Source organism: Pipistrellus hanaki (assembly GCF_964339955.1).
Source record: "Pipistrellus hanaki genome assembly, chromosome: 8".
Lineage (NCBI taxonomy): Eukaryota > Metazoa > Chordata > Mammalia > Chiroptera > Vespertilionidae > Pipistrellus > Pipistrellus hanaki.
The window spans coordinates 60008847-60035088 of record NC_140510.1 but is presented as its reverse complement, the minus strand read 5'-3'; the positions used below and the strand labels follow the sequence as shown (position 1 = coordinate 60035088).

General features: G+C 39.7%; 1 protein-coding gene across 17 annotated transcripts in view; it reads left to right on the top strand.

Moving 5' to 3' along the window:
- The first annotated feature begins 1825 nt into the window (after positions 1 to 1825).
- Positions 1826 to 26242, top strand: part of LOC311626422 (nuclear autoantigen Sp-100-like) — a 65638-nt gene continuing 41221 nt past the window's right edge. For 13 of the 17 annotated variants that reach the window (XM_084891787.1, XM_084891796.1, XM_084891794.1 and 10 more), the window contains exons 1-4: positions 1827 to 1969; positions 21737 to 21896; positions 22352 to 22520; positions 25464 to 25547. In XM_084891787.1, coding sequence (XP_084747913.1) covers positions 1938 to 1969; positions 21737 to 21896; positions 22352 to 22520; positions 25464 to 25547 — 445 coding nt within the window. In that variant the 5' untranslated portion in view covers positions 1827 to 1937. Of the gene's footprint in view, positions 1970 to 21736; positions 21897 to 22351; positions 22521 to 25463; positions 25548 to 26242 lie in introns of all 17 variants that reach the window. The other 4 variants (XM_084891782.1, XM_084891792.1, XM_084891788.1 and 1 more) reach the window with 3 other exon arrangements.

Here is a 26242-nt window from a genome sequence, read left to right as displayed (position 1 = left end):
TAAGATAACACCCAGCAAGGACTCACAGCAGCTCTTACTATCGCCCTGTGGATAGATGGGCTCAGGGTGCCTGCCCATTGGAAAGGTGTGACTGTTGTGGTGCATTTGCCAGTGCAGAGCTCTGAGGCACTCTGAGGAGCTCTGGCATTGAAGTTACTACACAGCTGGGGTGTCTGTGGGCAGTTATTCAGGAAGAGGGAATTCAGAATTTCTACTGCGGGGCAACACACCTTTGTACAAAATAACACCCAGCAAAGGCTCCCAGTGCCTCTCAGGCACTGCCTATGGAGTGGTGTGCCCTGGATGCCTGGGCACTGGAAACACACAAATGTGGTATCTGGAGTTATGCTGCTGGGGAGGGGGAAAGTTGCATTTACTGCTGCTGGAGCAGTGCCCATTTGGAAATGGAGGTCCCAGGGTCCACAGGTCTGTGGGTAGGGCAAAAGGATCATAGCTGTAGTGGCTGCTGGGTCACCGGCAGTATCAAAGGCCTGTGTGGGTAGTGGTGCTGATGAGTTCCTAGAAAAGACCACTCTCCCCATCTGGATTCTTACCAGCTGTGTACAGAGATTCAGGAGTCCACAGCTGTTCCCTCACTAAACCCAGTCACTAAGATTCTACTAAGGGGGCTCCATAGAATCCCAGTCCCTAAAAGCTCAAATATTGCCATCAAGTGCCAACTAGTCTATACAACCATGCAATTGCCAGGGCTATGACTCCCCAACTCTTTACCCATCTATGGCACAAGTGGACAAGAACTCAAGGAGCAAGACATATACCCATGTGCTAGACTCCTTTCAAGGTGTTCATGCCCACCCCCACTACCCCAAAATGCATGTCTTTCCACCTGAATTACAAACCAACTAACAGGCAAAAGAGTGATGTAGATGAGGATCAAAATACCAGCTTTCTTCCTCATAAAAGCTGGGGACATGGTTTGGATGTATGTCAAAAAATAATTCCTCAATCTGAACCCCATAAATGGGCTTATTCACATGGCCCAAAGGCTGCTCCAATCAACCACACACATGCCCCACACCCCAGACCGCTGTCCTGGTGCACTGGAGCTCAGAGGAGCACAGAGCCCTGATCCCTCCAGCAGGATGAGCCCAGGAAGATGCACCAAGGGGCAGACCCACCTTCATAGAATTCCCAGCCTCAGAGTCTCCACAGGAAGAAGGGAGGGCAAGGGGGCAGGAGTCCTGCTGACTGATGGGCCACCTCCCAGAAGGGGATATTGGTGTGGGGCCTGAGTGCTCCCACTTGGGTCCCAGGGATTCCTCCTCTTCATTTCTGCATCCACAGAGGTGCCAGGTCTTCATCCTCTGCGCCAGTGGCTACTGATACTGTTGCCTCCGATTCCTCCTGCCCCTAAATTCTCGGGTCCAGGACTCTGTCTCCTCTCCAAAGCAAACCCTGTCCCCACAGAGTCTCCCAGATCAGAGACTCAGTCCACTAGTGTGGTCTGAATGAAAGCTGCTCCTGGTGAAGCTAAGGAAGCCTATCCCCTGGTTGTTTTATCTGCCCCTTGTCCCTTTTCAGTCGCTGCCTCTCCTGCTCTCCAGGTTTCCAGGAGCCGTAGCTGGGCTATTTTCATGTTCTTAGAGTCCTTGCTCAAACTAGAAAACTCCTGGGGACTGGCCCTCCCCCTCCCCTTGGGCTTCCTACCCTTGCCTCCTAGTCCAGACTGTTCTTTTTGTCCTCCATTCCTGCTGCCACATGTCCTGATGGCTGAGAACTACTATGGAGCTGCAGAAGGAGTGAGACATGTCTGAAAACACTCAGAAAGTTAGTTTCACTTTAATTTCCCCATTTGGGAGGAGCTCTCCCAGGGTGATTGATTGTGCACACTTCCTGCTCAGAGCTGGGCAGCCACACTAGACGCAGGCTGGGGACACAGGAGGGCTCCAGGCCCAGAAAGGGCCCAGGATAAGACAATGGCCAGTGAGAGCACAGACCTCAGCACCAGGTCAGTCTCTGTCTCCCTTCCTTTAACTTTTTCTCAAGTTGTGCTGCTGCTTTAGCGTGTGTCATTAGACAGTCGTCTAAATCTTAACTTCATCCTGCTTTACAAGACTACTCTTGTGCAATGTAATGAAATGTAGGAATACTAGTGAAGAATCAGATCTTTAAACTGCAGAGAAACAGACACTGGTGTGAGTGCAGCTGCCACAACCCACAGGACTCTGTCTTACAGCTACTGCTCAACTATAGGCCATCTGGACTCTGCTGTCCTTTCTGATGCAATTTGTTATTTCCCCATGACCTCTGAACCTTCTCGTTTCCCTTGAAACCCCTCTGCCTTCAGGTTTTTTCAAACAGAGTACTTCAGAAAATATAAAATTCTGGGTGCTTTGGTCTCATACCTGAGCTAAGGACAGGTCAGTGCCAAGCTTATTCCCATCTCTGGCTGGGGCTCTGGACTCTCCCTTCAGGGATCTTGAGCTAAGGGAGTAAAAGAAAAAGAAAGGGCCAAGACATGAAAGGCTAGTACAGGCTGAGTATTTTCCTCTGTACTTTCAGTTTCAGCTCTGTAAGGCCAGAAATTCTGTCTTTTTCTCTAGTAAGGGTCAGAAATAACATTATTTAATATGTTTAACCTTTTTTAATAGAAAATAATTACATTTTACATTCCTGCTCGTAAAATTTCAAATGACATGTGTGTTTAGGGGAAAGTCCCTTTCACTTGCCTCCTGCCTAAAGCTGTCAGTCCCGGTCTTTTGAGTGTTGTGGACACAGAATTCCACGTTTCTTTTTCTGTGTTTACACATATAGCTGATTCTCCTAAATACATAATTTGTGTTTTGTTTTTAACAAAGAAGATTATATTATATATGCTATTTTGCATTGTTATTTTAGTAGTGAAAATATTAAAGATTTTTTCACATGAATGAACATGCAGATCTCCTCCATTCTTTTTTAAAGCTGCATACTACTCCATGGAATCATTATGCCCTAAATTTTTTAAAGAAGTTTTATTGTTTAATTTTCAAAAATTATTTATTGTTTAAAGTATTACATATAGTATTACATACGTCTCCTTTTTCCCCCATTAACCTCTCCCCAGCCACCTACACACATGTCCTTATCCCCCTACTGTCTATGTCCATTGGTCATGCTTATATGCATGCAACAAGTCGTTTAATTGATCTCTTATGTCCAGCCTCCCTCCCCTGCCTTCCCTCTGAGGTTTGACAGTCTGTTTGACGCTTCTCTGTCTCTGGAGCTATTTTTGTTCATCAGTTTATGTTGTTCATGATTTCCACATATCAGTGAAATCATGTGATATTTATCTTTCTCCAATTGGCTTAATTCCCTTAGCATAAGGCTCTCCAGTTCCATCCATGCTATTTTGAGTAATAAGAATTCTTTCTTTTTTACAGCAGCATAGTATTCCATTGTATAGATGCACCAGAGTTTTTTAATCCACCTATCTGCTGATAGACACTTAGGCTGTTACCAAATCTTAGCTATTGTAAATTGTGCTTCTATGAACAAAGGGGTTCATATGTCCTTTCTGATTGGTGTTTCCTATTTCTTAAGCTATATTCCTAAGAAGTCTGGTTACTGGTCAAATGGGAGTCCCATTTTTAATTTTTTTAGGAAACTCCATACTGTTTTCCACAGTAATATGCCATAATTTTTATAGCATTCTCTTCCATTGACAGATACTTAGGTCATTTCAACAAGCTGTGATAACAACAATTATGTATTTTTTTTTTTTTTTTATGTATATACACTAGAGGCCCAATGCACAAAATTCATGCAAGAGTAGGCCTTCCTTCACCTGGATGCCCTGCCAGCACAGGTTTCTGGCACCTGGAACATGGGCTTCCCTCGGACCCTGGCTTTGTCTGGAAGGACATCTGGAATGATGTCCAGAATGATGTCTGGTCTAATTAGCATATTACCCTTTTATTATTATAGATATATGAATTTGTCTTGTGTCACTAATCAAAAAATCAAATTTTTGAGGCAAAGAATACTAATACTTATGTATTTACATATTCTGCCAAGCTGCCTTACTAAGGAACTGAATCAATATATTCTGCCAGCAATAGTGAATGAGATGAATCATCTCCCAACACCCATTTTCACAGATACTTTAGTTAATTTGAATTTTCTGATTACATGGGAGGTGGAGGTATTTTGTGTCTATTGGTCATTTAAATAGTCTCTTAGGTGAGTTGATGGCTTATTTATTGCCAATGCTATTAGTTGAAGAGATTGTCCTTTCTTTGATGATAAGGGAGGGTTTGTTAAATATTATGAAAGTTATAAATTTACTTCCCTTTTCTTTAATTTTGTTTATGATGACTTCTACTTATAAAGCTTGAAATTTGAAGACTTATAATATTGTTTTTTATAAGATAAATACACCCTGGTTATCCTATCTAATAAAAGGGTAATATGCAAATTAACTGTCACTCCATCACAAAGGTGGCAGTGCCCATAGCCCCACCAGAGTCCCCCAGTCCTGGGGAGGTAGGAAAGGGGGTTTTGCTGCTGAGAGCATGAGCAGACTGGAGGAATGCTTGCTTCATCACCATGGCTACAAGACAAGCGCTCTGCACCCAGCCATGGGTGGGCCTCTGGGCCTTAGGCAGCCTCTCGGTAGCAGGTGCTGAGCAGCCAGGCCCCACAGAAAGCTACTGGCACACGGATTCGTGCACAGGGCCACTAGTTATGAATAAATAGAAGTGATGCTGAAAGTTACTGGTGAATTCCATGCACACCATCTTCAACCATAGTTCTCATGTTCTTAAGATGGCAGAGTCAACTCTACCTTTACTTCAGTGAAAGTTTCTTCTCTACTATCTTCAAAAATGTATTCTTATATAACTTTGGAACAAAACTATTCTTCCATTGGTGCAACTTGAGCCTTCACAGCTTTATCTGTCTCTAATAAATATTATCTTTCTTTACTTTCTGTTGTCTCAAACCTTTCTTCTATAGGAGTTATTTAATTTTTAGCTTTTTGGGGTTTTTTGGCCTCTTGTTATATCTACCATATTTTTCAGACCATAAGATGCACTTTTTTCCCCCAGAAGTGGGGGGGGGGAAAGTCCCTGCGTCTTATGGTCCAAATATAGCCTACACATATACTTTAAAAAAAAAGTTTTTTTACTTGCCCGGTTCTGTGTGGTCTCTGTGTGCTTGCCCGGCTCTAAAATGGTTCTAAATGCTGCTGTTTACTTTACAGGGTTGATTACATGTGTTTATGACTGTGATGTTGGGTTTTAATGCACATAAAATATTTTAGGACACTATTTGTTTCAGAATCTTTTTTTCTTCATTTCCCTTCTCTAAAAACTGGTGCGTCTTATGGCCCGGTGCGTCTTATGGTCCGAAAAATACGGTAACTAGAGGCCTAGTGCTCAACATTGTGCACCTTGGGAGGGGTGGAAGAAGGGGTCCCTCAGCCCAGACTACACCCTTTCACAGTCTGGAGCCCTCAGGACCCTGCATTCCTTAGGACTGCCGCACAGGCAGGAGAGACTCCCGTCATCACCACTGCACTCACCAGCCATGGGCTTGGCTTATGGCTTAGAGCAGGGGTCTTCAAACTACGGCCCACGGGCCACATGCAGCCCCCAGGGGAGTCTGATCCTGCCCGCCAGGTTTTTTGGGCAGTGAGCGCAGCCAAGGTGTTACAGTAGGGATTAGTAGTTCATATAGTCCGGCCCTCCAGCTCTCTGAGGGACCGTGATCTGGCCCCCACTTTAAAAAGTTTGAAGACCCCTGGCTTAGAGGCACTCCCCCTGTGGGAGTGGACTGACTACCAGGGGTCAGCTCCTGCATTGAGCATCTTCCCCCTGGTGGTCAGTGCATGTCATAGCAACCAGTCATTCCACTGTTCGATCAATTTGCATATTACCATTTTATTAAATAGGATATGTTTTTAAGTTGGTTGTATTTTTTTGAGGGAGTGTCTTAATTTCCCTCAATAACTCTACAAGCTCTATTTTTTAATGGTCACAGAACTAATTTTATTTTTTAACTTTATGCAAACTTGACTGTAAACCCATTGGTGCACAGTTGCTTTATTTAGTGATATTTTAATATCACTTTATTTAGTGATATTAAGTGCTTTGGGGATGTCTTCCTCACCCTCTGGGTTATTCCTCCAGATTGACACTGTCAGTTTGGTGCCTGTGTTGCTTCACTTTCTTTCTATTTATTTATTTACCAGAAGCCCAGCACACTAAATTACGTGGCCCCGTCCAGCCATGCCTGTCTTTGGCCATTAAGGCGTTATGGCCACTGGGTTTTTATCTGTATAGATTTCTTTCTTTATTTATTTATTCATTTATTCATTTATTCGTCTGTTTATTTTCCATCACCATTTATCCCCTCTATGTCCTCTTCACCTCCAGCCATCCCTGAATACCCTACTCCCCAATCACCACACTTGTATTGCTACACTCTCTTTCTCATGTGCCTGCCCTGGTTTTACAGCCCATTTCAGTCGTGCTTGGCTTAGGCAGCTCTCCCCTCTTCCCCAGTTTGAACTGTCCTCATCTGGATTAACCATCCTTTTCCCCTCTCTCTGCTTTTCATTACCCAGGGGCCACATAAGCAGAGACTGTTCTGTTCTCTCTCTTCTCTGCCATTGGCCCACAAGAGTCTCTCTTTGTCCCTCACCAACTGTCATAGCTCCATATGAACTCTTGACAGTAAAATACATCTCCCCATTTTCTTCCCTTCTTCAAAGTGTCATGACCCTTTGCATCTCCAAATCAGCATGTCTAAATCTTGTTCGGATTTTTTTTAGGATTGTAATGATTCTATGGATTGATTAAAAGAGAATTGTCATCTGTATAATATTGTGTATTCTATCTCATTAATATGGCATATATATATATGTGCGTATATATATATACTGTTAATTAAAAATATTTTCTGATAAAATTTATATTTTTTTCCTTCTGGTAGATTTTATTATAACTACTTGATATATTTAGGTTACTAAATCTACACATTTTAAAATGAGCTTTCTAGCTGTTTGTTATTACTATATAAAAGTAAATTAAAATTTTGCCAAATTCTTTTTAATTCTAATGATGTTGGAGAAATATATACATATTAATTTGTATAATATGCTTATAATGACAGTTTTGTTTCTACAAATCTGATCCTTACTAGTACACTTATTATTTCTTTTTCTTGCCTCTGTTAGCCAGGACTTCCAGTATTATGGTTAATACAAGTAATAATAGAAATCATCTGTACCTTAAGCCCAATCCCAAAGGGAAAGCCTTTCTCATTGTACATTATGGATAATGTTTGCTGTGGGTTTTCTTTTTTAATATGGAAACTTGCACGAATTAAAGTTTTGTAGTTGGCATCTGATATTTTCAATGTTTGAGGTGTTTCTCATCCTGTTTTCTACTTTTTCTGCTATTGTCACTTGCAAACATTTTTTAAATAAATTATTGTTTTGGAATAATTTTATATGTACATTAAAGATGTAAAGTTACTACAGAACTTTCTGTATACTGCATACCTAGTTTCATTTTCTGTGGTGTTACCGTTTACACTATTATGGTATAATTTTCAAAACTGAAAAGCCAACATTGGTACCTCAGTGTTAACTAAATTACAGACTTTTTTGTTCATTTGTTTTTTAAATTACAACTTTTTTAAATTTCAAATTATAATATATATTCAATATTACTATATATTAGTTTCAGGTGTACTGGATAGTGGTTAGACAATCATATAATTTACGAATTGTCCCCACTGATATTTTCAGTATGCAACTATCACCAGACATAGTTATTATTTTACTAGTGGCCCAATGCATGGACTCATGCACATTGAAAGGAAATTAATTAGAAGAAATATTTTAATATCACTATGCACTCTTTCTCTATAATATAAGTGTCAGAGATGAAAAAAAATAAGTAAAATGTATATGAAAATAATATATAAATTGATTAATAAATAAATAATAATGACAGGATAGAACAACAAAGACTTGAAATATAAAACATGATATAAAAACAACATTGGTAAAAACAAAGACTGATAAATTGATTAACTTTATTCTAATATCTCCCTGTATACCATATTAAGAGTAAAAACACTTTAAGGATGCTTGACTAATCTCCCTTGTGATGAATTTTAATATTTTTAACATTAACATCACACACTTTTTGAATTCGAGAGAAAGCAACATATAACTGATTATGTCCAAAAAGGGGTTCAGGTATGAATATTCCTACTCTGTCTAGAGTTTGTCTTTGTGATTTATTAACAGTCATTGCAAATCTGGCATCATGGGAAACTGTCTTTGAACTCATTTAAATGGGAGACCAGTGTTAGATGGGGACAAATATCGAGCATGCACGAGTCAACATTTATTTTCAAATTGCCAGTGAGCATCATATGTACCAGGCGGTCAGTCAGGTGGTCAGATGGATAGATGGTCAGTAACTTAGCCTTTTAGATAGATAGATAGATAGATAGATAGATAGATAGATAGATAGATAGTTAATCTTTAGTCTAGTTTTACTTTTCCACTTTACTAAGGTGACCAGACGTCCTGCTTTTGGCAGGACATTCCTGATTTTTAACAATTTGTCCTGCATCCCACGAAGTTTTAAAACAGTCCCGATTTTTGGAAAGATTCTTTCCAAAAATCGCTGGACGCGGGACAAATTTTAAAAATAGAAACTGTCCCGCCAAAAGCAGGACATCTAGTCACCTTACACGTTACTCAAAAATTACATTTAAAAAACTGTATGTACTCCAATTTGCCAATGTTATCCTCCTGTGTCTTTTATAAGAATGTACACACACACACACACTCACACATGTACTTGGATTTTGTATATCCTCATTACTAATTCTTCCCAAACACTCTACAGAACTATAAAACTCTTCTCAATATGATGAGACACATTAGATAATTGATCAGTTCTGTTTATTTTCTAAGTAAGGAAACCCTTTATTCTCCTGCTCTAATTACTTCTGATTGCTTTAGGCCACCAGGGCTGACCTTCTGAAGCTTGATCTTTCTCAGGTTGCATCCTGTTTTTTGGATTATATGTATTCCACTTTCTTATTTTACTCCCTCATTTTGATTAGCACATTATCCATAGGCTCCTGAATAATATCATAGAAGGTAGGCTTATATTTTAACATCATTCATGGATTATTTTTAATGATTATTTTTGACCTCACACTTGTATGAAAATTTGGTAAGGAAAAAGGCCTAGTATTCCAGAAATGAATTCAATCTATTGTCTTGCAGTTTACAGTACTGCTAATGAGAACTCTGCTGCCATTCTGATTCTGATTCTTTCTTTGTATGTTACTTGCTTTGACTCTGAGACTTTCTGGTTCTTTAATCACTTGATTTCATGATAATTTGCTCTGGTGAGAAGGTTGGTTTTAGTCATTGTTATGGATACTTTAGAGCTATTTCAAATGGAAACTGATTCATTTCAATTCACATAATTTTACCTTTAATATTTATTCAATAATTTCTTCCCTTCTGCCTCTCTCTTTTATCTTTTTGGAATTCCTGGTAGTTAGATATTAGGTCTCCTAGGTTGATCCTCAAGCTTTCTGTTTTTGTGTTTTCTTGGCAGTCTTTGATAACTTTTTCTTTTTTACCATATTTTTAATTTCTAACAGCTCTTTTTTTGTTTCTTCTTTTTTGTACAATCTCTTTTTTTCATTTTATTTATTTATTTGTTTACTTATTTATTTTTTTAAATTATTGCATATAGTAGTACATATATCTCCTTTTTTTCCCAGTGACCTTCCCCCAGGTTCCCTTACCACCTGTCACATGCCCTCATCCCACCCCCCTAGTGTCTTGAGTCCATTGATTGTGCTTATATGCATGCATATAAGTACTTTGTTGATCACTTTCCCCACCCCCTACCCTAATACTTCCCAGCCTTCCCGCTGTAATTTGACAGTCTGTTTGATGCTTTGCAGCCTCTGTATCTATCTTTTTGTTCATCAGGTTATAATGTTCTTTATTTTCCATAAATGAGGAAGATCATATGGTATTTTGCTTTCATTGCCTGGCTTATTTCAATTAATATAATGCTCTCCAGATGTATCCATGCTGCTGCAAATGGTAAGAATTCTTTCTTTTTTATAGCAACATAGTATTCCATTGTGTAGATGTACACTTTTCTAATCCACTCATTTGCTGATGGGCATTTAGGCTATTTCCAAATCTTAGCTATGGTGAATTGTGCTGTTATGAACATAGGGGTGCATATATCCTTTCTGATTGATGTTTGTAGTTTCTATATACAATCTCTCTCTTTTATTACTTTTATTATTTTTTTAATTTAATAAATCTTTATTGTTCAGATTATTACAGGTGTTCCTCTTTTTTCCCCCCATAGCTCCCCTCCACCTGGTTCCCACTGCATCCTCTGCTCTTACTCCCCCTCACTGTCCTCATCCATAGGTGTAAGATTTTTGTCCAGTCTCTTCCTGCACCCCCCACACCCTTTCCGCCCCCCCCGCCGCAAGAATTATCAGTCCACTTCCTTTCTATGCCCCTGATTCTATTATATTCACCAGTTTATTCTGTTCATCAGACTTTTTTTTATTCCCTTGATTTTTAGATTCACTTGTTGATAGATATGTATTTGTCATAATTTTTATCTTTAATTTTTTCTTCTTCCTCTTCTTAAAGAATGCCTTTCAGCATTTCATATAGTACTGGTTTGGTGGTGATGAACTCCTTTAGCTTTTCTTATCTGTTAAGCTCTTTATATGACCTTCAATTTTGAATGATAACTTTGCTGGATAGAGTAATCTTGGTTGTAGGTTCTTGCTATTCATCACTTTGAATATTTCTTGCCACTCCCATCTGGCCTGCATAGTTTCTGTTAAGAAATCAGCTGACAGTCGTATGGGTGCGCCCTTGTAGGTAACTAACTGTTTTTCTCTTGCTGCTTTTAATATTCTCTCTTTGTCTTTTGCCCTTGGAATTTTAATCATGATGTGCCTTGGTGTGGTCCTCTTTGGATTCCTTTTTTGGGGGGTTCTGTGCACTTCCTATACTTGTAAGTCTATTTCTTTCATCAGGTGGGGAAAGTTTTCTGTCATTATTTCTTTAAATAGGTTTTTAGTATATTGCTCTCTCTCTCTTCTTCTTGGACCCCCATAATTCTGATGTTGGTACATTTGAAGTTGTCCCAGAGGCTCCTTACATTATCTTCATATTTTTGGATTTTCTTTTCTTTTTGCCTTTCCAGTTGAGTGTTATTGTTTTTTTCTTTGTATTTCTAATCTTTGACTTGAATCTTGGGATCCTCTAGCCTGCTGTTAGATCTCTGTATAATATTTTTTATTTCAGTCAGTGTATGTTTAATTTCTAGTTGGTCCTTTTTCATATCCTCAAGGGTCTCACTAAATTTATCGGCATTTTCTAGAAAATTTTTGAAAAACTTTATAACCATGGTTTTGAACTCTATATCCAGTAGTTTGATTTCCTCCATATCTGTCATTTGTGGTATGTTTCTTTGTCTCTGCATTTTGGCTGAGTTGATAGAGTGGCTTTGTGTGCTAGTGTCCTATAGGGTCTAGTGGCTCAGCCTCCCCAGTTACCTGAGGTGGACATTCCTGGTGCACACCTTTGTGGGCTGTTGTAGTTAAGCCTTGATTGTTGTTGATATCATTGGGAGGAATTGACCTCCAGGCCAATTGGCTGCGAGGATCAGCTGTGTCTACTCTGGGAGAACTTCTGTGCTGGAGACACCCTTATGAGATAAGACTTGCAAAAGCCTCTGTGCTCAGCTTGGATGGGGCAGAGTCTCAGGGCAGAGTAGACAGCATTGGTTTCCTGTCAGCCCTTCCCTACTAGGCCCATGTGTCTCAGTGTCCCATGGTAATAGCTGCAAGCACCTCTAAGAAAAAGCTGCCCTCGAATTCCTCCCACTGCCAGACAGTCCAATTTCTCCGCAAATGAGTCTGGGTCCCAAGAGTTTCACCCGGAACTGGATTTCAGTGCAGTTAGGAGCTTTTGTCTCCCTCCCACTTGAAAAAGCCAGCCTCATACTGAGTTTCTCGCCCTCTCCGCACATGTGCTTCTCAATAACTCTGCCTTCTGCAGTTCCTCTGAGTTTCAGTGTTCTTTTTTTTTTTTTTTTTTTTTTTTTTTTTCCTGAGAGTCCAGTTTCACCTCATATGAGTCTGGGTCCCCAGAGTCTTGCCCGGAACTGAAGTTCAGCTCAGTCGGAAACTTTTTCCTCCCTCCCACTTGAGAAAGCCAGCCATGCACTCAGTTGCCAGTCCTTTCCATGTACCTCTACCTCCTGCAGCTCCTCTGAGCCTCAGTGTGCTTTTCTCTTTCCTTCTAGTTGTAGGAAACTCAGCCAGCCTTCCTGTGGTTCTAGATGATGTCTGTTTTGTCCTTTAGTAGTATTGTAGTTTCGAAATTTTTGTGTGAGGCAGCAGTTTAGGTGTTTATCTTGGTTTCTTTTATACAATCTCGTGTGTGTGTGTGTGTGTGTGTGTGTTTTCATTGTTTTAGAGAGAGAAAGGAAGGAAGAGAGAGAGTGAAAGAGAGAGAATAATGATGAGAGAAAACCATCAATAGACTGCCTCCTGCACACCACACCCCCTGATGAAGATCGATCCTGCAATCCAGACATGCATTTTTACTGGTAATCAAATAAATGATCTCTTGGTGCATAGGATGATGCTCAACTAACTGAGCCATGCTGGCCATGGTTATATCATGCTCTTTTTAAATAAATTTAATATTTTCTCTCTATTACTGAGGATGATAATGTTTTTAATTCATCTGTTTCTTCCAAGGTTCTTTTAAGAGTTCATTTTTCTCCAGTTCATGCCCCATTATTTGTTCCCAAAGATCCCATCAGGCATCCACTGGGTGTCTAGCTGCATTTAGAAATGAGACTTGAACATCTGATTAAGGCTATGTTAATGAATGGATGCCTCTAGATTACTTGTGAGCTTCAATATGCCAGTTTTGCTTTTCACCTCCCTACTTGTCTTCTGAAGTAATGGTGCCTCTGATTCCTGAATCCTTTCATAATTCAGAAACACAAATTGGCTTGCCTCTTTCTAGTTTCCTCGTAACATCATGTAAAACATGTAATTGCTGTTTTCTAAAGATTTATTGCACTATTTAAATACAAAAATTATGCACATTAATGTATACATCTTCATGAATTTGGACATATCCATACATTTATGATACCATCATCACACCCAAGGTAATAAATATATTCATCATCTCCAAAAACTTTTTTATGTTTGTTAACTATAGGTACCATTTTATTTATTTTTTAAAATATATTTTATTGATTTTTTACAGAGAGGGATAGAGAGTTAGAAACATCAATGAGAGAGAAACATCGATCAGTTGTCTCTTGCACACCCCCTTCTGAGGAGGTGCCCGCAACCAGGGTACATGCCCTTGACCGGAATCGAACCCAGGACCTTTCAGTCTGCAGGCCAATGCTCTATCCACAGGCCAACGGTTTCAGTTAGATACCATTTTATAGTAGATCTCTAAAACATATTCATCTTTCATAAATGAATCTTTATACCCACTGATAAACAATTTCCCATCTCCCACTCTCTCACTCCTGGACACTACTATTCTTTTATCTTTGATTGTTTTGGATACCTCATGTAAGTGGAATCATGTAGTATTAATTCTTCTGTGACTGTTTTGTGTCACTTAGCATAATGTTCTCTAGTTTAGTCTGAATCTGTGAAACTTTTTGGCATTGTTCTTGGCAATAATTTCTTGGGTTTGACAACAAACAGACAGGCAACAAATCACTAAGAATTTCAAAACTGTAAAAACAGAGCATTATAGCAAACACAGTACCTTGTGACCACATAGATACATGCCAGTATACTGACCCTACTCTTACGTTTATGTCTACAATCTATCTTGAGTTGATTGTGATATATTCTGTGAAGTAAAGGTATAAATTATTATTTTTGCTATAGATATCCAAATATTGTATCACCATTTGTTGAAAGACTATCTTTTCCTCATTGAATTGTCTTGGCATTTTTTATTGAAAATCTATTGACCAATAACATAGTTTATTTCTTCACTCTCAATTCTGTATTAGTGATCCATTTATTTTTTCTGCCAGTATTATTACCATATCAATTACTGTAGCTTTATAATAACTGTTGAAATCAGAGAGTATAATTCCTCCAACTTGATTCCTCAAAATTGTTTTGGCTATTCACATTTCCACATAAAATTTGGGATCAGCTTCATAATTTCTGCAATAATGCCTGCTACGATTTTGATAACTATATTGAATCTACAAATCAATTAGAGGAAATTGCCATCTTAAATATGTTGGGTCTTCCAATCCATGAACATGGAATGTTTTCATTTATTTATGAAATTTTATTTCTTTAAATTTTCTTAGTAATGTTTTGATGTTATCACCATTTTAGATTTGTGGTCCAGCCCTAGCCAATTTGGCTCAGTAGATAAAGCATCAGCCCAGGATGACTGCTCCTGAGTGCGATTCTGAGCAAGAGCACATACTTTTGTTGCAGACTCAAATCCCCAGCCCAGATGGGGTGCATGCCCTGCCCTGGTTGGAGTATGGGTGGAACCATTGCATGTGTTTCTCTCACATTAATGTTTCTCTGTCCCAACCCTCCCTTTCACTCTCTCTAAAAATGGATGGAAAACTATACTTGGAGGAAGATTAACAACAAAGATTTGTGTTCCATTTGTTAAATTTATTCCTAAAAATTTTATTCTTTTTTTCCTACCTTTATTTTTTAATTAGAAAATCAACTTTTAAATTTCTAAATTTCCCAACCAGTTGTTTTACAGAAACAATGTTGCTTTATAAGCTATAGGGGTATTAAATATAGTTGTTCTAAAGTCTTACTTTGGCTCTATTTTTTCATATTTTCTCTGATGTTACCAAAAATGATAAAACAAGGAACTGAAGGGACTGGGGTTAATTCCTGACACTCTGAACTAAGCCAATGTTAACAGCCTGGGTATAACATTGTATCCCTTTCCCAACATTTGCTCCAAAGTTTACACACAAATAAAAGACTTTTATTACTTTGATTTGTATAAAAATGAAATAGTAACATATTAATATGAAATTTATGTTTTCATTCATCAATAAAACTATACCTTTCCATTTAAATACTAGAACTAAATAATTATGAATCCAGCAATATGAATTTACCATAACTTACTCAACTATTTAGCTGAATGAATCATCAAACTGTTTTCAGGTTTAGTTTATCAGTGTTATGTTGTTATGGTTATATTTTGCCTCAACAAAAACTTTTGTACTTACAGGCATCTAACCAATAAATATTGATTATTGCCTTATGTGGATCAACTACTCCCCCGCCCAAAAAAATCAAAGAGCAAAACTGATACGATCCTTATGCTTATAGCTTATATATTTTTGAGAGAAGACAATGAATATGACAATAAAAACAAAATAAAATATATAAATAATTGGCTTAATATATTAAGGAGTAGTAAGGACATGGCAAAAAGACAGCTAGATTATAGGATTGGGAGCATAGGATTGGGATTAGGTTGAAGTTTAATATTGTTAAAATGTCAGTTCTCATCAAATTTCTCTATAGTTTCAAAATGTAAAAGGCTATAAAATCCAAAAAGCTTTTCTTATGAAAATTGACAAATTGACTTTTTTCCCAAATGTCTGAATTTATTATAAACAAAGGTGTAGATCCCAGACTCAGAAATGCATCAACAGTACAAAGTTGAGACAGATCTGGGGAGACAGTTACAGAGGGACAAAGACTCCAAAGTATTTGTATCTGGGCCAGCAGCAACCCAGGGCCCTTCCACCTTGGTCCAGAGACTGGTGGCCTAGTGTCCCCACTGCCAGCACAACGGAACTAGGATCCAGAAGCTGGTGTGAGGGAGGCAGGAATTGTCAGGTCAGATGGTCCCTCTCCTCTGGGCCAATGTCCCTCCAGGAGCCAGGGGTTTCAGCCTCAGCAACTATCACATTTTAAAACAAAAAAGGGGGGGGGGGGGAAAGTTTGGCCTAAAGTATAACAAAGATACTGCAGGGAAGACACCTGAGTGTGTAGCTGGAGAGAGGCCGCCCTGTCCACTTGTTTTGCGGCCAGGGCAGCCAAGACTAGGCGAGTGTGGCCTCCAATTGCTCTCAGGGAGGTTACAGGAATACTCCTCCCTCCAGGGAACTATGGGACCAAAAGCCAGCTTACCCTGGCTCCTCCCACTGCCCTGAATCACAGCTCTGTCCTGTGAAGAGAAGCCACACCTGGGGGCAGGCATGGCCTCAAGCTGGGCTGCTCTCTGCCCACAAAAAGCTGGATTGTCCTAGTGATGACTACCCCACCTGGCCTCCCTGGGCACTCACCCCATTCTTTGAGTTTTGCTTGAGATTTCAAGGAAGCATAATTTGAAGTGAGGAAGAGAACAAAGTATGGTTCCAGCAACTCTGGTGAGGATCGTCCCAACCTTATCATCACAAGTGTACAAACAGAATACACACACCGCATGGAGAGAAAGGCCGTGCTTGCATAGCCACACATACACACACACACACACACACACACACACACACACACACACACAGTGCCCACGCCCACACTCATCCCATGTCAGCCTCCCTCTCACTCAGGGTCCTCCGCCTGACTTCCCTCTTCCCATTCTGGGTCACTCCCTTTCATCTTCTCCCCTTTCCTCTCTCATCTCCTCTTTTGGGGGAGGTAAAAGGAAAACAAACACACACACACACACACACACACACACACACACACACACACCTGACCCTGCCTCCCCTGATGTCTGAGGCAGGAAACACAGAGTCTCTTAAAGCCACAGCAGGTGTGTCCTCGCAGGGAACCAGCATGGGGAGCGGCTGAGGGTGAAGGTGAGCCTCTCACGGCCCATCCACGTTTATCTCCCTTCCCTCTCCTCCCTCTCAGAAAAGTAAAACAAAACAAAAAGATAAGCCTCTTAGTAGAGAAGTGACCTGCCCACTTAGGAATTCATGATCAGAGGACACTGTGAGGGCACTTTCCATAGACCACTTTTTTTTCCATCCACAGATTTTCAGACCTAACCTTAGTCTAGCATTTCTTTTTATTTGTTTGTTTTGTTTTGTTAATCTTCACAGACCCTATTTTTCTATTGATTTTTTTTTTTATAAAGTGGAAGCGAGGGAGAGAGATAGGAGAGACACCAATGTGAGAGACACATTCATTGGTTGCCTTCTGCATGCAGCCTAACCAGGGCCAGAGATATGTGCCCTCGACTAGAATCGAACCTGGGACCTTTCAATCTGTGGGCCAATGCTCTATCCACTGAACCAAACCAGCCAGGGCTAGTATATCTTTTATACCAGAGAGACTTATGTCTCAAAAGGACCAAACATAATACAGAGATATTAAAAATGTGGGTGTCGGGGCACATGCCCAGGTTGCATGCTCAATCCCCAATGAAGGCTGTGCAGGATGCAGCCGATTAGTGTTTCCCTCTCATCAATGTTTCAATTTCTCTGTCCCTCTCCCTTCAATAAAAATCACTAAAAACATTTAAAATATATAGTTAGATAGATATAGACAGATATAGATATAGATATATAGATGATATAGATAGATAGATATAGATAGATAGATATAGATATAGATATAGATAGATATAGATATAGATATAGATACAGATATAGATATATAGATATAGATATAGATATGGATATGGATATGGATATAGATATAGATATAGATATAGATATAGATATAGATATAGATATAGATATAGATATAGATATAGATATAGATATAGATATAGATAGATATACTAGGGGCCCAGTGCATGAAATTTGTGCACTGGGGGGGGGGGAGGTCCCTCAGCCCAGATTGCAAGAGGGCGCGGGCCAGGCTGAGGGACCCCACCAGTGCACAATTGGGGCCGGGGAGGGGCGCAGGAAGTTGGCCAGCCAGGGAGAGACCACAGGAGGGCTCCAGGGTATGTCCAGCCCATCTCACTCAGTGCCCATTGGCCGGACTCCAGCAGCAAGCTAACCTACGGGTCAGAGTGTCTGCCTCCTGGTGATCAGTACACATCATAGTGAGTGGTTGAGCTGCCTTAGCATATCATTAGCATATTATGCTTTGATTGGTTGAACAGATGACTGAAAAACCAGACACTTAGCATATTAGGCTTTTATTATATAGGATGGGTGACCGTGGACTTTCTGGTTTTCCTGGGCTTCATAGAATGCTAAGATTAAAGGGTGAAATGGGCCCCAAAGAAGATAAAGGATTACCTGGATTTTATGGTAAAAAGAGTATAAAAGGTGACAAGAGGAAGCTGGTTTGCCTTTCCTTCCCAGAAGTGCCTGGGAGCCATGCCTGATCACCCATCCGGATACACTCACCACCATCACCCATCACTGTGTCTCCCTCTGCTCAGTGTGCCCACCCCATCACTGAGTCAATATGAACCCCCACTCTTGGCCTTTCAAATGCCAACCCCCCAACCATGGTCACGCCCATCCCCAGAACAATGATAAGGATACAACTTCCCAGCATAAGGATCAAGTCATGGTGATGGCTTCCAGGGGACGCTTTCAGGGGACTCTCCCATCCCAGACCCCACAGCCCTCTCCCGAGCCCACCTGAGTCCCCTTGACACTTCCGTCAGAAAGACACTCAACTCACGGCTGTATTTACCCTGGCAGGGGGTCAAGGTCGCAGGGGGTCAGTGTCTACGTCGGAGGTGTACTCCAGCGATGAGGCCGCCTTCTCCAGGTTCTTCCTGACAAAAATATGGAACACTTCATGAATTTGAGCGTCATCCTTGCACAGGGGCCATGCTAATCTCTATATCGTTCCAATTTAGTATTGCCAAAGCAAGCACAGCAAACTGATTCTAAAAGATATTGTGCCAGATGGGTACTGGAACTATCTGGGAGAACGGTTTGTGAAGTATATGATTGATTGTCTAATCACTGTGATGTACACCTGAAACCAATACAAATAATATTTTTCAAAAGGACGGTGCCCTCAATAAACACTTGTTGGATTTTTTTTTTTAAGGAATAAAAAGTAAATAAAAGATATGTGGAAAGCCAAAAGACTTAGAAAACCAAAATAATATTTCCTTAATTGACATCAAGACCTTCGATAGCCTGTAGTAGTTAAGTCATAAGGATACACAAAGAGATCAGTAGCACAGAAGAGAAAAATCCAGAAATATACCCATGCTTATATGTAAATGGATGTTTTCCTTAACTTTGGGTAGACAAAGATTTCTTATTACACTAAAGTTATTAACCACACAAAAAAATAGATTTGGCTTCATCAAAACTATTTCTCCACATCAAAACACATAGTTATGAAAATGAAAGGCAAACTGGCAGAAAGTATTTCCAATACATAAATCAAACACGGTGCCTCCGGGAACATGGTGGGCATGGTGCGAGGGCAGGCATCCCCTCACACTTCCTCCTGGAGAGATGGCCGGCTCTGGGCATGTTGATGCAAACCCAGTGTGGGGAGAGAGCCAGGGGGTGGGCTCTCGGATCTTTTCAGATCCCGATTTGGAGCCAGGATCGGGCGGGGTTAGAGGACTCTGCCCAGCTTCTGTGCCTTGGGCGCATGGGCTCCCAGGAGCCATCTGCTTTGTATCCTTAAGCTCTGGCCTCTAGGGCGCCCCTCCCACCCCATGTATTTTTCCATCCTTTGGTATCAGCTGCCAGAGTGCAACCATAAGATTTTATGACTTTCTGACTCATCTCTGCACTGTCCCCTTGAGGCCCCCCAGTGAAGCTGACAGAGCTAATTTCTTTCAGTAGAAGTTGGGCGGGGTTGTGGGAGGGAGGAAAGTATGTGATCAGGCTTCCCCCTTCTGCTTAATTTCTGTCCCCAGCCCTTTGTCAGTTCATTGCTCTACTTCCAAGCCCAAAGATGGGGATGGATAACTCCTCGGGTTATTTTTACCTAATAATGCACATTCATAGGCACTTCCAGTTACTTTGTACCTGTTTTCCTTTCTTCACCCCTCCTCATAACCCCTCTTCATACCAAATTGTACAGTTTTCCTTGCGTGCAATTATGAAGGTTTTGATAGGAAATTCCTCCCAGATTTTGTCAGCTGAGCCTTTAGGGACAAATATCCTTGATGCTTTATTTCATCAACTAGAGGCCTGCTGCAGGAAATTCGTGCACAGGGTGGGGAGGGGTCCCATGGAGTGAACATGATTAACTTTGTGTGTATGTGTGTGGTAGTGGGTAGTGGTGGGGATGATGGTTGTGCAGTTTTAATTGCTAAAAGCAGGGTGTTTAGCATATTTGTGCTGAGATTTCAGACATATAACCTCTTAAAAAAAAAAACTAAAAAAAAAAAAACCACTTATTTTCACGATATATAACAAACTCCTACACATCAGTAAGGAGTAAAAGACAACACAATAATATAGATAGGACAAAGACTTGAACGGACACTTTACATGAAGATATATAATACATAAAGATACATGAATTGCCAATAAGCATATAAAAATGTGATCAGTCATAAAAGAAATACAAATTAAACCTATTTGAGATAGCATATCACACATTAGAATTAGAAAGGCTATTTCTTATAGATTTTGAAAAACAGTTTGGCAGATACTCTAATGGTTAAACATACTGCTACACAATTTTAATTTTAGCTCTTTCTCCAAGAGGAATGAAAACATCTCGCCACAAAAAGAAGAGCAGCTTTATTTATACTAGTCCCAAACTGGAATCAATCCAAATGTTCATCGATAGGAAAATAAGTAAGCAGATTGTGGTGAAAACATCCAATGGAGTATTCTCTACAATAAAAAGGAACTAACTTCTAATTACCCAAAAACATAGATAATGAACAAAAGCAGTTAGACTCATAAACACACACAAGGTATTATTCTATGTATGAATCCAGTAACAGGCAATATTATCATACATTGATAAAAGGACAGCAATATTTGCCTCTGAGAAGCTGCCTGGCTCCAGGTGATCAGCTTGTGGGTTTTGGGGTTGCTCTGCTCTTCCTTTTTCAAATGATATGTTGGTATTAAGCATCAGGTCTTCCATTCAATTTCCACTGCCTTTAGGATCCCACAGTGCAAGCAGTTGCTTTCCTGATTACTGGGAAATACCCCTCCTACATTCCTTCATTATTATTTTAGGAGGATTTTCAATAAAAGAGAAGACAAATGCTTCTCTTCATCTAACATCCTTAACCAGAAACATTTTTTTCCAGGAATTTGAAACAATAATGTGACATTATTATTACCTGATGTATAGATGCTTATTGGGTACTTTTCTGGTTTGACAAAAATATGTTATGACTCGTCATAACATTTGGAAATATAAGATACTAATTAAAAAACATTGTTATCATAGTAATAAAATGATCAACTAAGAACCAGAATTACAGACTCAAGTTTACAATTACTTTCTTTCACTGGAAACAACAGCAATTTCTGAAGTTTAGATACATAAAAAAAAATTCACATATATAACAAAGCAGAGGTAGATTTATAACAACATAAAGCAGAAATCCCAGAAGAAATTATGATATTCTTGTGAAATACTAACTTTATTCTATATCATTATCAAACCACAACTTTTCAGTTATGAACTACTTTTATACCACAGGGTGATATTTCTCTTAACAGCCTCCACAAACATCTCAGAGTCTTGATAACCATTTTCACATGGTATCCCTTTTCCCTAGGATGTCCACAGAAGATCAGAGCATAGACAGTTTTATCTACAATATTATATTCACGCACTTCAAAAGACATAAGGTGGAGATTTCAAGAGCAATAAGAAAAGAATTTCCTTTCCTTCAGATTCTTCGTGACCGTGAACTCATCACCAATAAAATGTATGAAGTAAGTGAGGTTTATTATGTTACAATGACTTAGTAGCCATACAAATATATAGCAATTCTAAATTTTACATTAGAAAGTACCTATGCAGAGAAATTGTAACACATTTACAACAAAATCAATTTCTAGCTCTGGTCTGACTGGCTCAATGGTTAGAGTGTTTTCCTTGAGTACTGTAGGGTCGCAAGTTTGATTCCTGGTCAAGGGCATGTACCTGGGTTGCAGGTTCCCAGCCCCAGTCAGAAGTCCTGCGGGAGGCAACCAGTCACTGTATCCCTCTCTCATCAATGATTTTTCTTTCTCCCTCTCCCCCTCCCTCCTTCCCTTCCCACTCTCTCTGAAGAGCAATGGGGGGGAAATATCCTCTGGTGGGGATTAGCAACAACAAAAATCACTTTCTAGGGCTCTTCTGTAACTTGGAAGTTCATATTTATATTTTCTCGGTTTATTATTTTTAGGATTGTAGAGAATCTTGTAGAAACATGGTCCCTATTCACATAGTGGTGTACAATGTGCTCGAAAAACTGGAGAAGACATTTGACCTGACACTCCTGGAAGCATTGTTCAGTGAGCCCAACAAAGAGGAATACCCTGACTTAAATAACATTTATAAAAGCTTTGAAAAAGGTAATTAAGTTTATTGTCTACCTCTTGCTGTACAGGAATAACTTTTTTTTTACAAGTATATATTTAGCTCCTACTATGTACCACTCACAGCACTGGGCAGTAGTGATATAGCAGTTAAGAAAATAAACGTTTCATGAGCCTCTCAAAGTTTTTGATAAAATGGCTTCAATATAAACACCCATCTGCAGGTCTGCTTAACTAGGCATTTAGGGTCACAGGACAATCAGAGCCATATGGCACGAGACCTACGTAGAAAGACAAATGACATGAAACTCAGCATCCCAACAGGGCAGCATCAGTGGCTGCTCTTCTGTGGACTCCTTGAAGCTGTCCACATAGCAGTCCACCAAGCTGACTTCCACCCACCACTAGTGACAGCTTAGTTGTGGGATCCACTGTGATTTGGCCATATCATGCCATGGTAGTCAACATCTCATGTAACAACTCTGATGTTGTTACATTCAGGGACCCCACAAAGAAAAGCTGAGTTATAAGAGTCACTACATTGAAGGAAGATCATAAATGGCTTATAGTTCACATATAGTCCTTCCTAGTATACATACAATTTATCTACCTACAGTCACATGTCATTTTTTATCATAAGCTCAGTCTTAGCCTAGTGACACAGAAGAGAGGCCACCTTCATCAGGTGTCCAGAGTGATAAGCAAGAAATTTAACCCAAAGTCAAATTTGCTTTTAAAGAACAAGAAATTGTTTTATTAACTTTCTTCACAATGGGTGAAACACACATTAGTCATAGAATCACAAAACCTATTGCTCTCCCAGAGACTATTTTTGATTCTATATAACAGTACTGGTATAATTCTCAAGGAGGTATGATTTTCTAAGAAGACATAATTTATACTTTTTAATGGTACCAGTTAAGAGAATTATCTACTATCTCTAGATGATAGATAAATAGATATATGATTGATAGAAGATAGATAGATAGATAGATAGATAGATAGATAGATAGATAATAATTTACTTGCCTAAGTGAACTTTTCATACCAATGGAGGCTCAATGGAGTTCTCCAGATAAGAGATAGAGATATTACAAGAAAAAATGGTCATATGTCCTAAGAGGGTGGATGCTATGGGATCAGACATGAGTATGAAAAGGACTACTATGTCTTCAAAATAAGGATAAATTTGATTTGGCTCAATCAGAGAGTGAGAAGCAGACTGTAGGAGCTAATTCAAGACCAATAAGTTTGAAGATGATTTTATAAAGTTTAGTATATACAGCTAAGCAATTTGAAGCTTATAAGTAGGCAATAAAGAGATACTAGGAGATTTGTAAACAAGGCAATAGTTTAAAGTAGGTATGAAGCATGTGGCTTATTGAATTGTATCAATAGCAGTCTTATGCCATGAAGAACAAAGTCATTTTTACAACGAGTCATTTAGTCAAAAAAGAGATAAAGGATGTCAAATACCTAGTCACAAATTTCAAGTCAATATTATATTTGTAACCATGATGTCCCAAACATGGGTAAGACAGGAATGGCAGATACCTTTACTACCTACATCTTAGGGTCTCAGATCCTCTCCATGGAGTTCAGGAACTTCCCTCCCCAGGGCTTAGCACCCAAATCACATGTCTCGGTTTCTAAGGCTCCCCATTTTAGGGTGACCCACATGTATACCAGCAGCTGCCCACCTGCCTCTGAGGAAGGCTGCAGCTTCCACCTCCCATATTCTGCTGCCCATGTAGCTACAGGTCAACAACCCAAAATTCAAGAAGCTAAAGGTTGTGGTTTAGAGTGTGACATTCTCCTGCTGCCTGGACTCCACCTTCATCCATTCAAAGACCCCCTCAAACCCTCATCAGAACACCTGCCCATAGGTTACCTTCACCATTTCTGGGCTTTAAGCCCTATGTTCTCTTCCTATCTTCCATCTGATTTTTCCTGGATTTATAGTCATGTCCTGGAATGACAAAACATCTATGGTTCCCACAGTCTTGTTCATCTACCAACCAACAGGTATGGGGAGCTCCCATTATTGGCTTAGGGTAACCTTCATTTTCTTCCACAGTGCTTTGTCCCTCCCTGGACTCCTCATAGACACTCAGATCCAGACTTCTTGGTTTATGTACTCCCTCCTTAAATTTACTTGTCATCTACCCGTGTTTCCCCGAAAATAAGGCATCCTCCGAAAATAAGACCTAGCGCATGGAAAGATAAGACATCCCTGAAAATAAGACCTAGTGCAACTTTGGGAGAAAAAATTAATATAAGACACTGTCTTATTTTCGGGGAAATAGGGTACATGCAGGGGCCCTAGGTTAATACTCTAGTCCCTCCTCACTACAGCCTCCTGTCCCTGGTCCAGAAATCTAGAGGCATCCTCCAGTGCTGAAATTTTCATTCCCTGCTTGCAGTTTCAGTGTCCTTCCTTTATTTCTAAAATCAATTCCCCAGAAGATCTGTCTAATTCCACCAGTGTCCTCTGGTCCATCTCTTTGAGGAAATTCATCCTCCCTCATCCAATTAAGTCCAACCCTTCTCTTCTCCAAGCCCATCTTTAAAGCTGTTGGGCTTTATTTCATCACAAGGATCTCTCTAGGATCCTAGTCCTCCTACTGAGAAACCCCTCTGTTTCTTCATTTCACTTGGAACAGTTCAGAAAACATGCTTAATTTCCAGTATTTATTTTGATATTTTTCCCCAAGCATATGTTTTATTGTTTTTTTACTATATTTTCACAATTCCTTTATTCTGACATTTGAGTGGCTACTTTCTGTATTCGAAATATAGTTGCTTGTTGGGGGTTCTTTTTCTCTGTCCCAGCAATGATGTAGAACTTTACCATGAGGATTGAAACCCATTGAGCTCTGAGTGACCCAAGGGTTAGAAATTCTTAAACACATAAATTTGGGATGATATCCCTGGTCTCTGATGGAAATCTCTAAGTGTCTTTTCTCTCCACCTTCTCAGCGATCCATGAGAACATTTGTTTCCATGAAAATGATGGAGAAGAGAGTGTGGAGGACCCTAACACCCAACTAAGTCTTGAACAAGGTGATTGCAAACATAACAGCTGATTCTCATCTGAAGTGGAAAGGAGAATGGGATATGGGCCCTGAGTCCTGGTGGAATTTAAGAATCAGAGAAGAACTGTTGAGGATCATGGAGAAGGCATGGAGCACTGTTTATATGAGCATCTTACCAGATACTGATCCTGGAGGAGAAGCTATGACAAGATACCGTTGGCTCAATAAACAAGACAAATTAACAGGAACGCAATGAGTCAGGAAACCAGATTTAAAGACAATGCTAACCTGGAAGTAATTGTGATTTAGAGAGAACCTGTACGAGATCAGTGTGAAGCTATATAGAGTTAGGAACTATGGACCCCAGGTCAACTTCACAGAGGAGATACTTGATAATGACAGATGAAGAGGCTGATTAAAATGTGGAGGATGCTGTTCAAGAGCAAGAATATTCAAGGAGATGGGCAGTAATAGAAAGAAGAGAGCAAATGTGCATATTTTGAGAGAAGAAGAAGGAGGGAAAATGAAAAACAGAAGAAAGAAGTAAAAGACACAACGAAACAACCATATTACACTGACAGTTGTGGACTTAGTGCTCACAGCTGCTATTAGAAGTTAATATTATGTTTGTACTCTTTCTGCAATTAGGAGACTAAATCTATGTGTAGTTGACTGGTTGTATGTGTAGTTGGACTGGGGTTAAATGAGCAAGATGAACCCAGG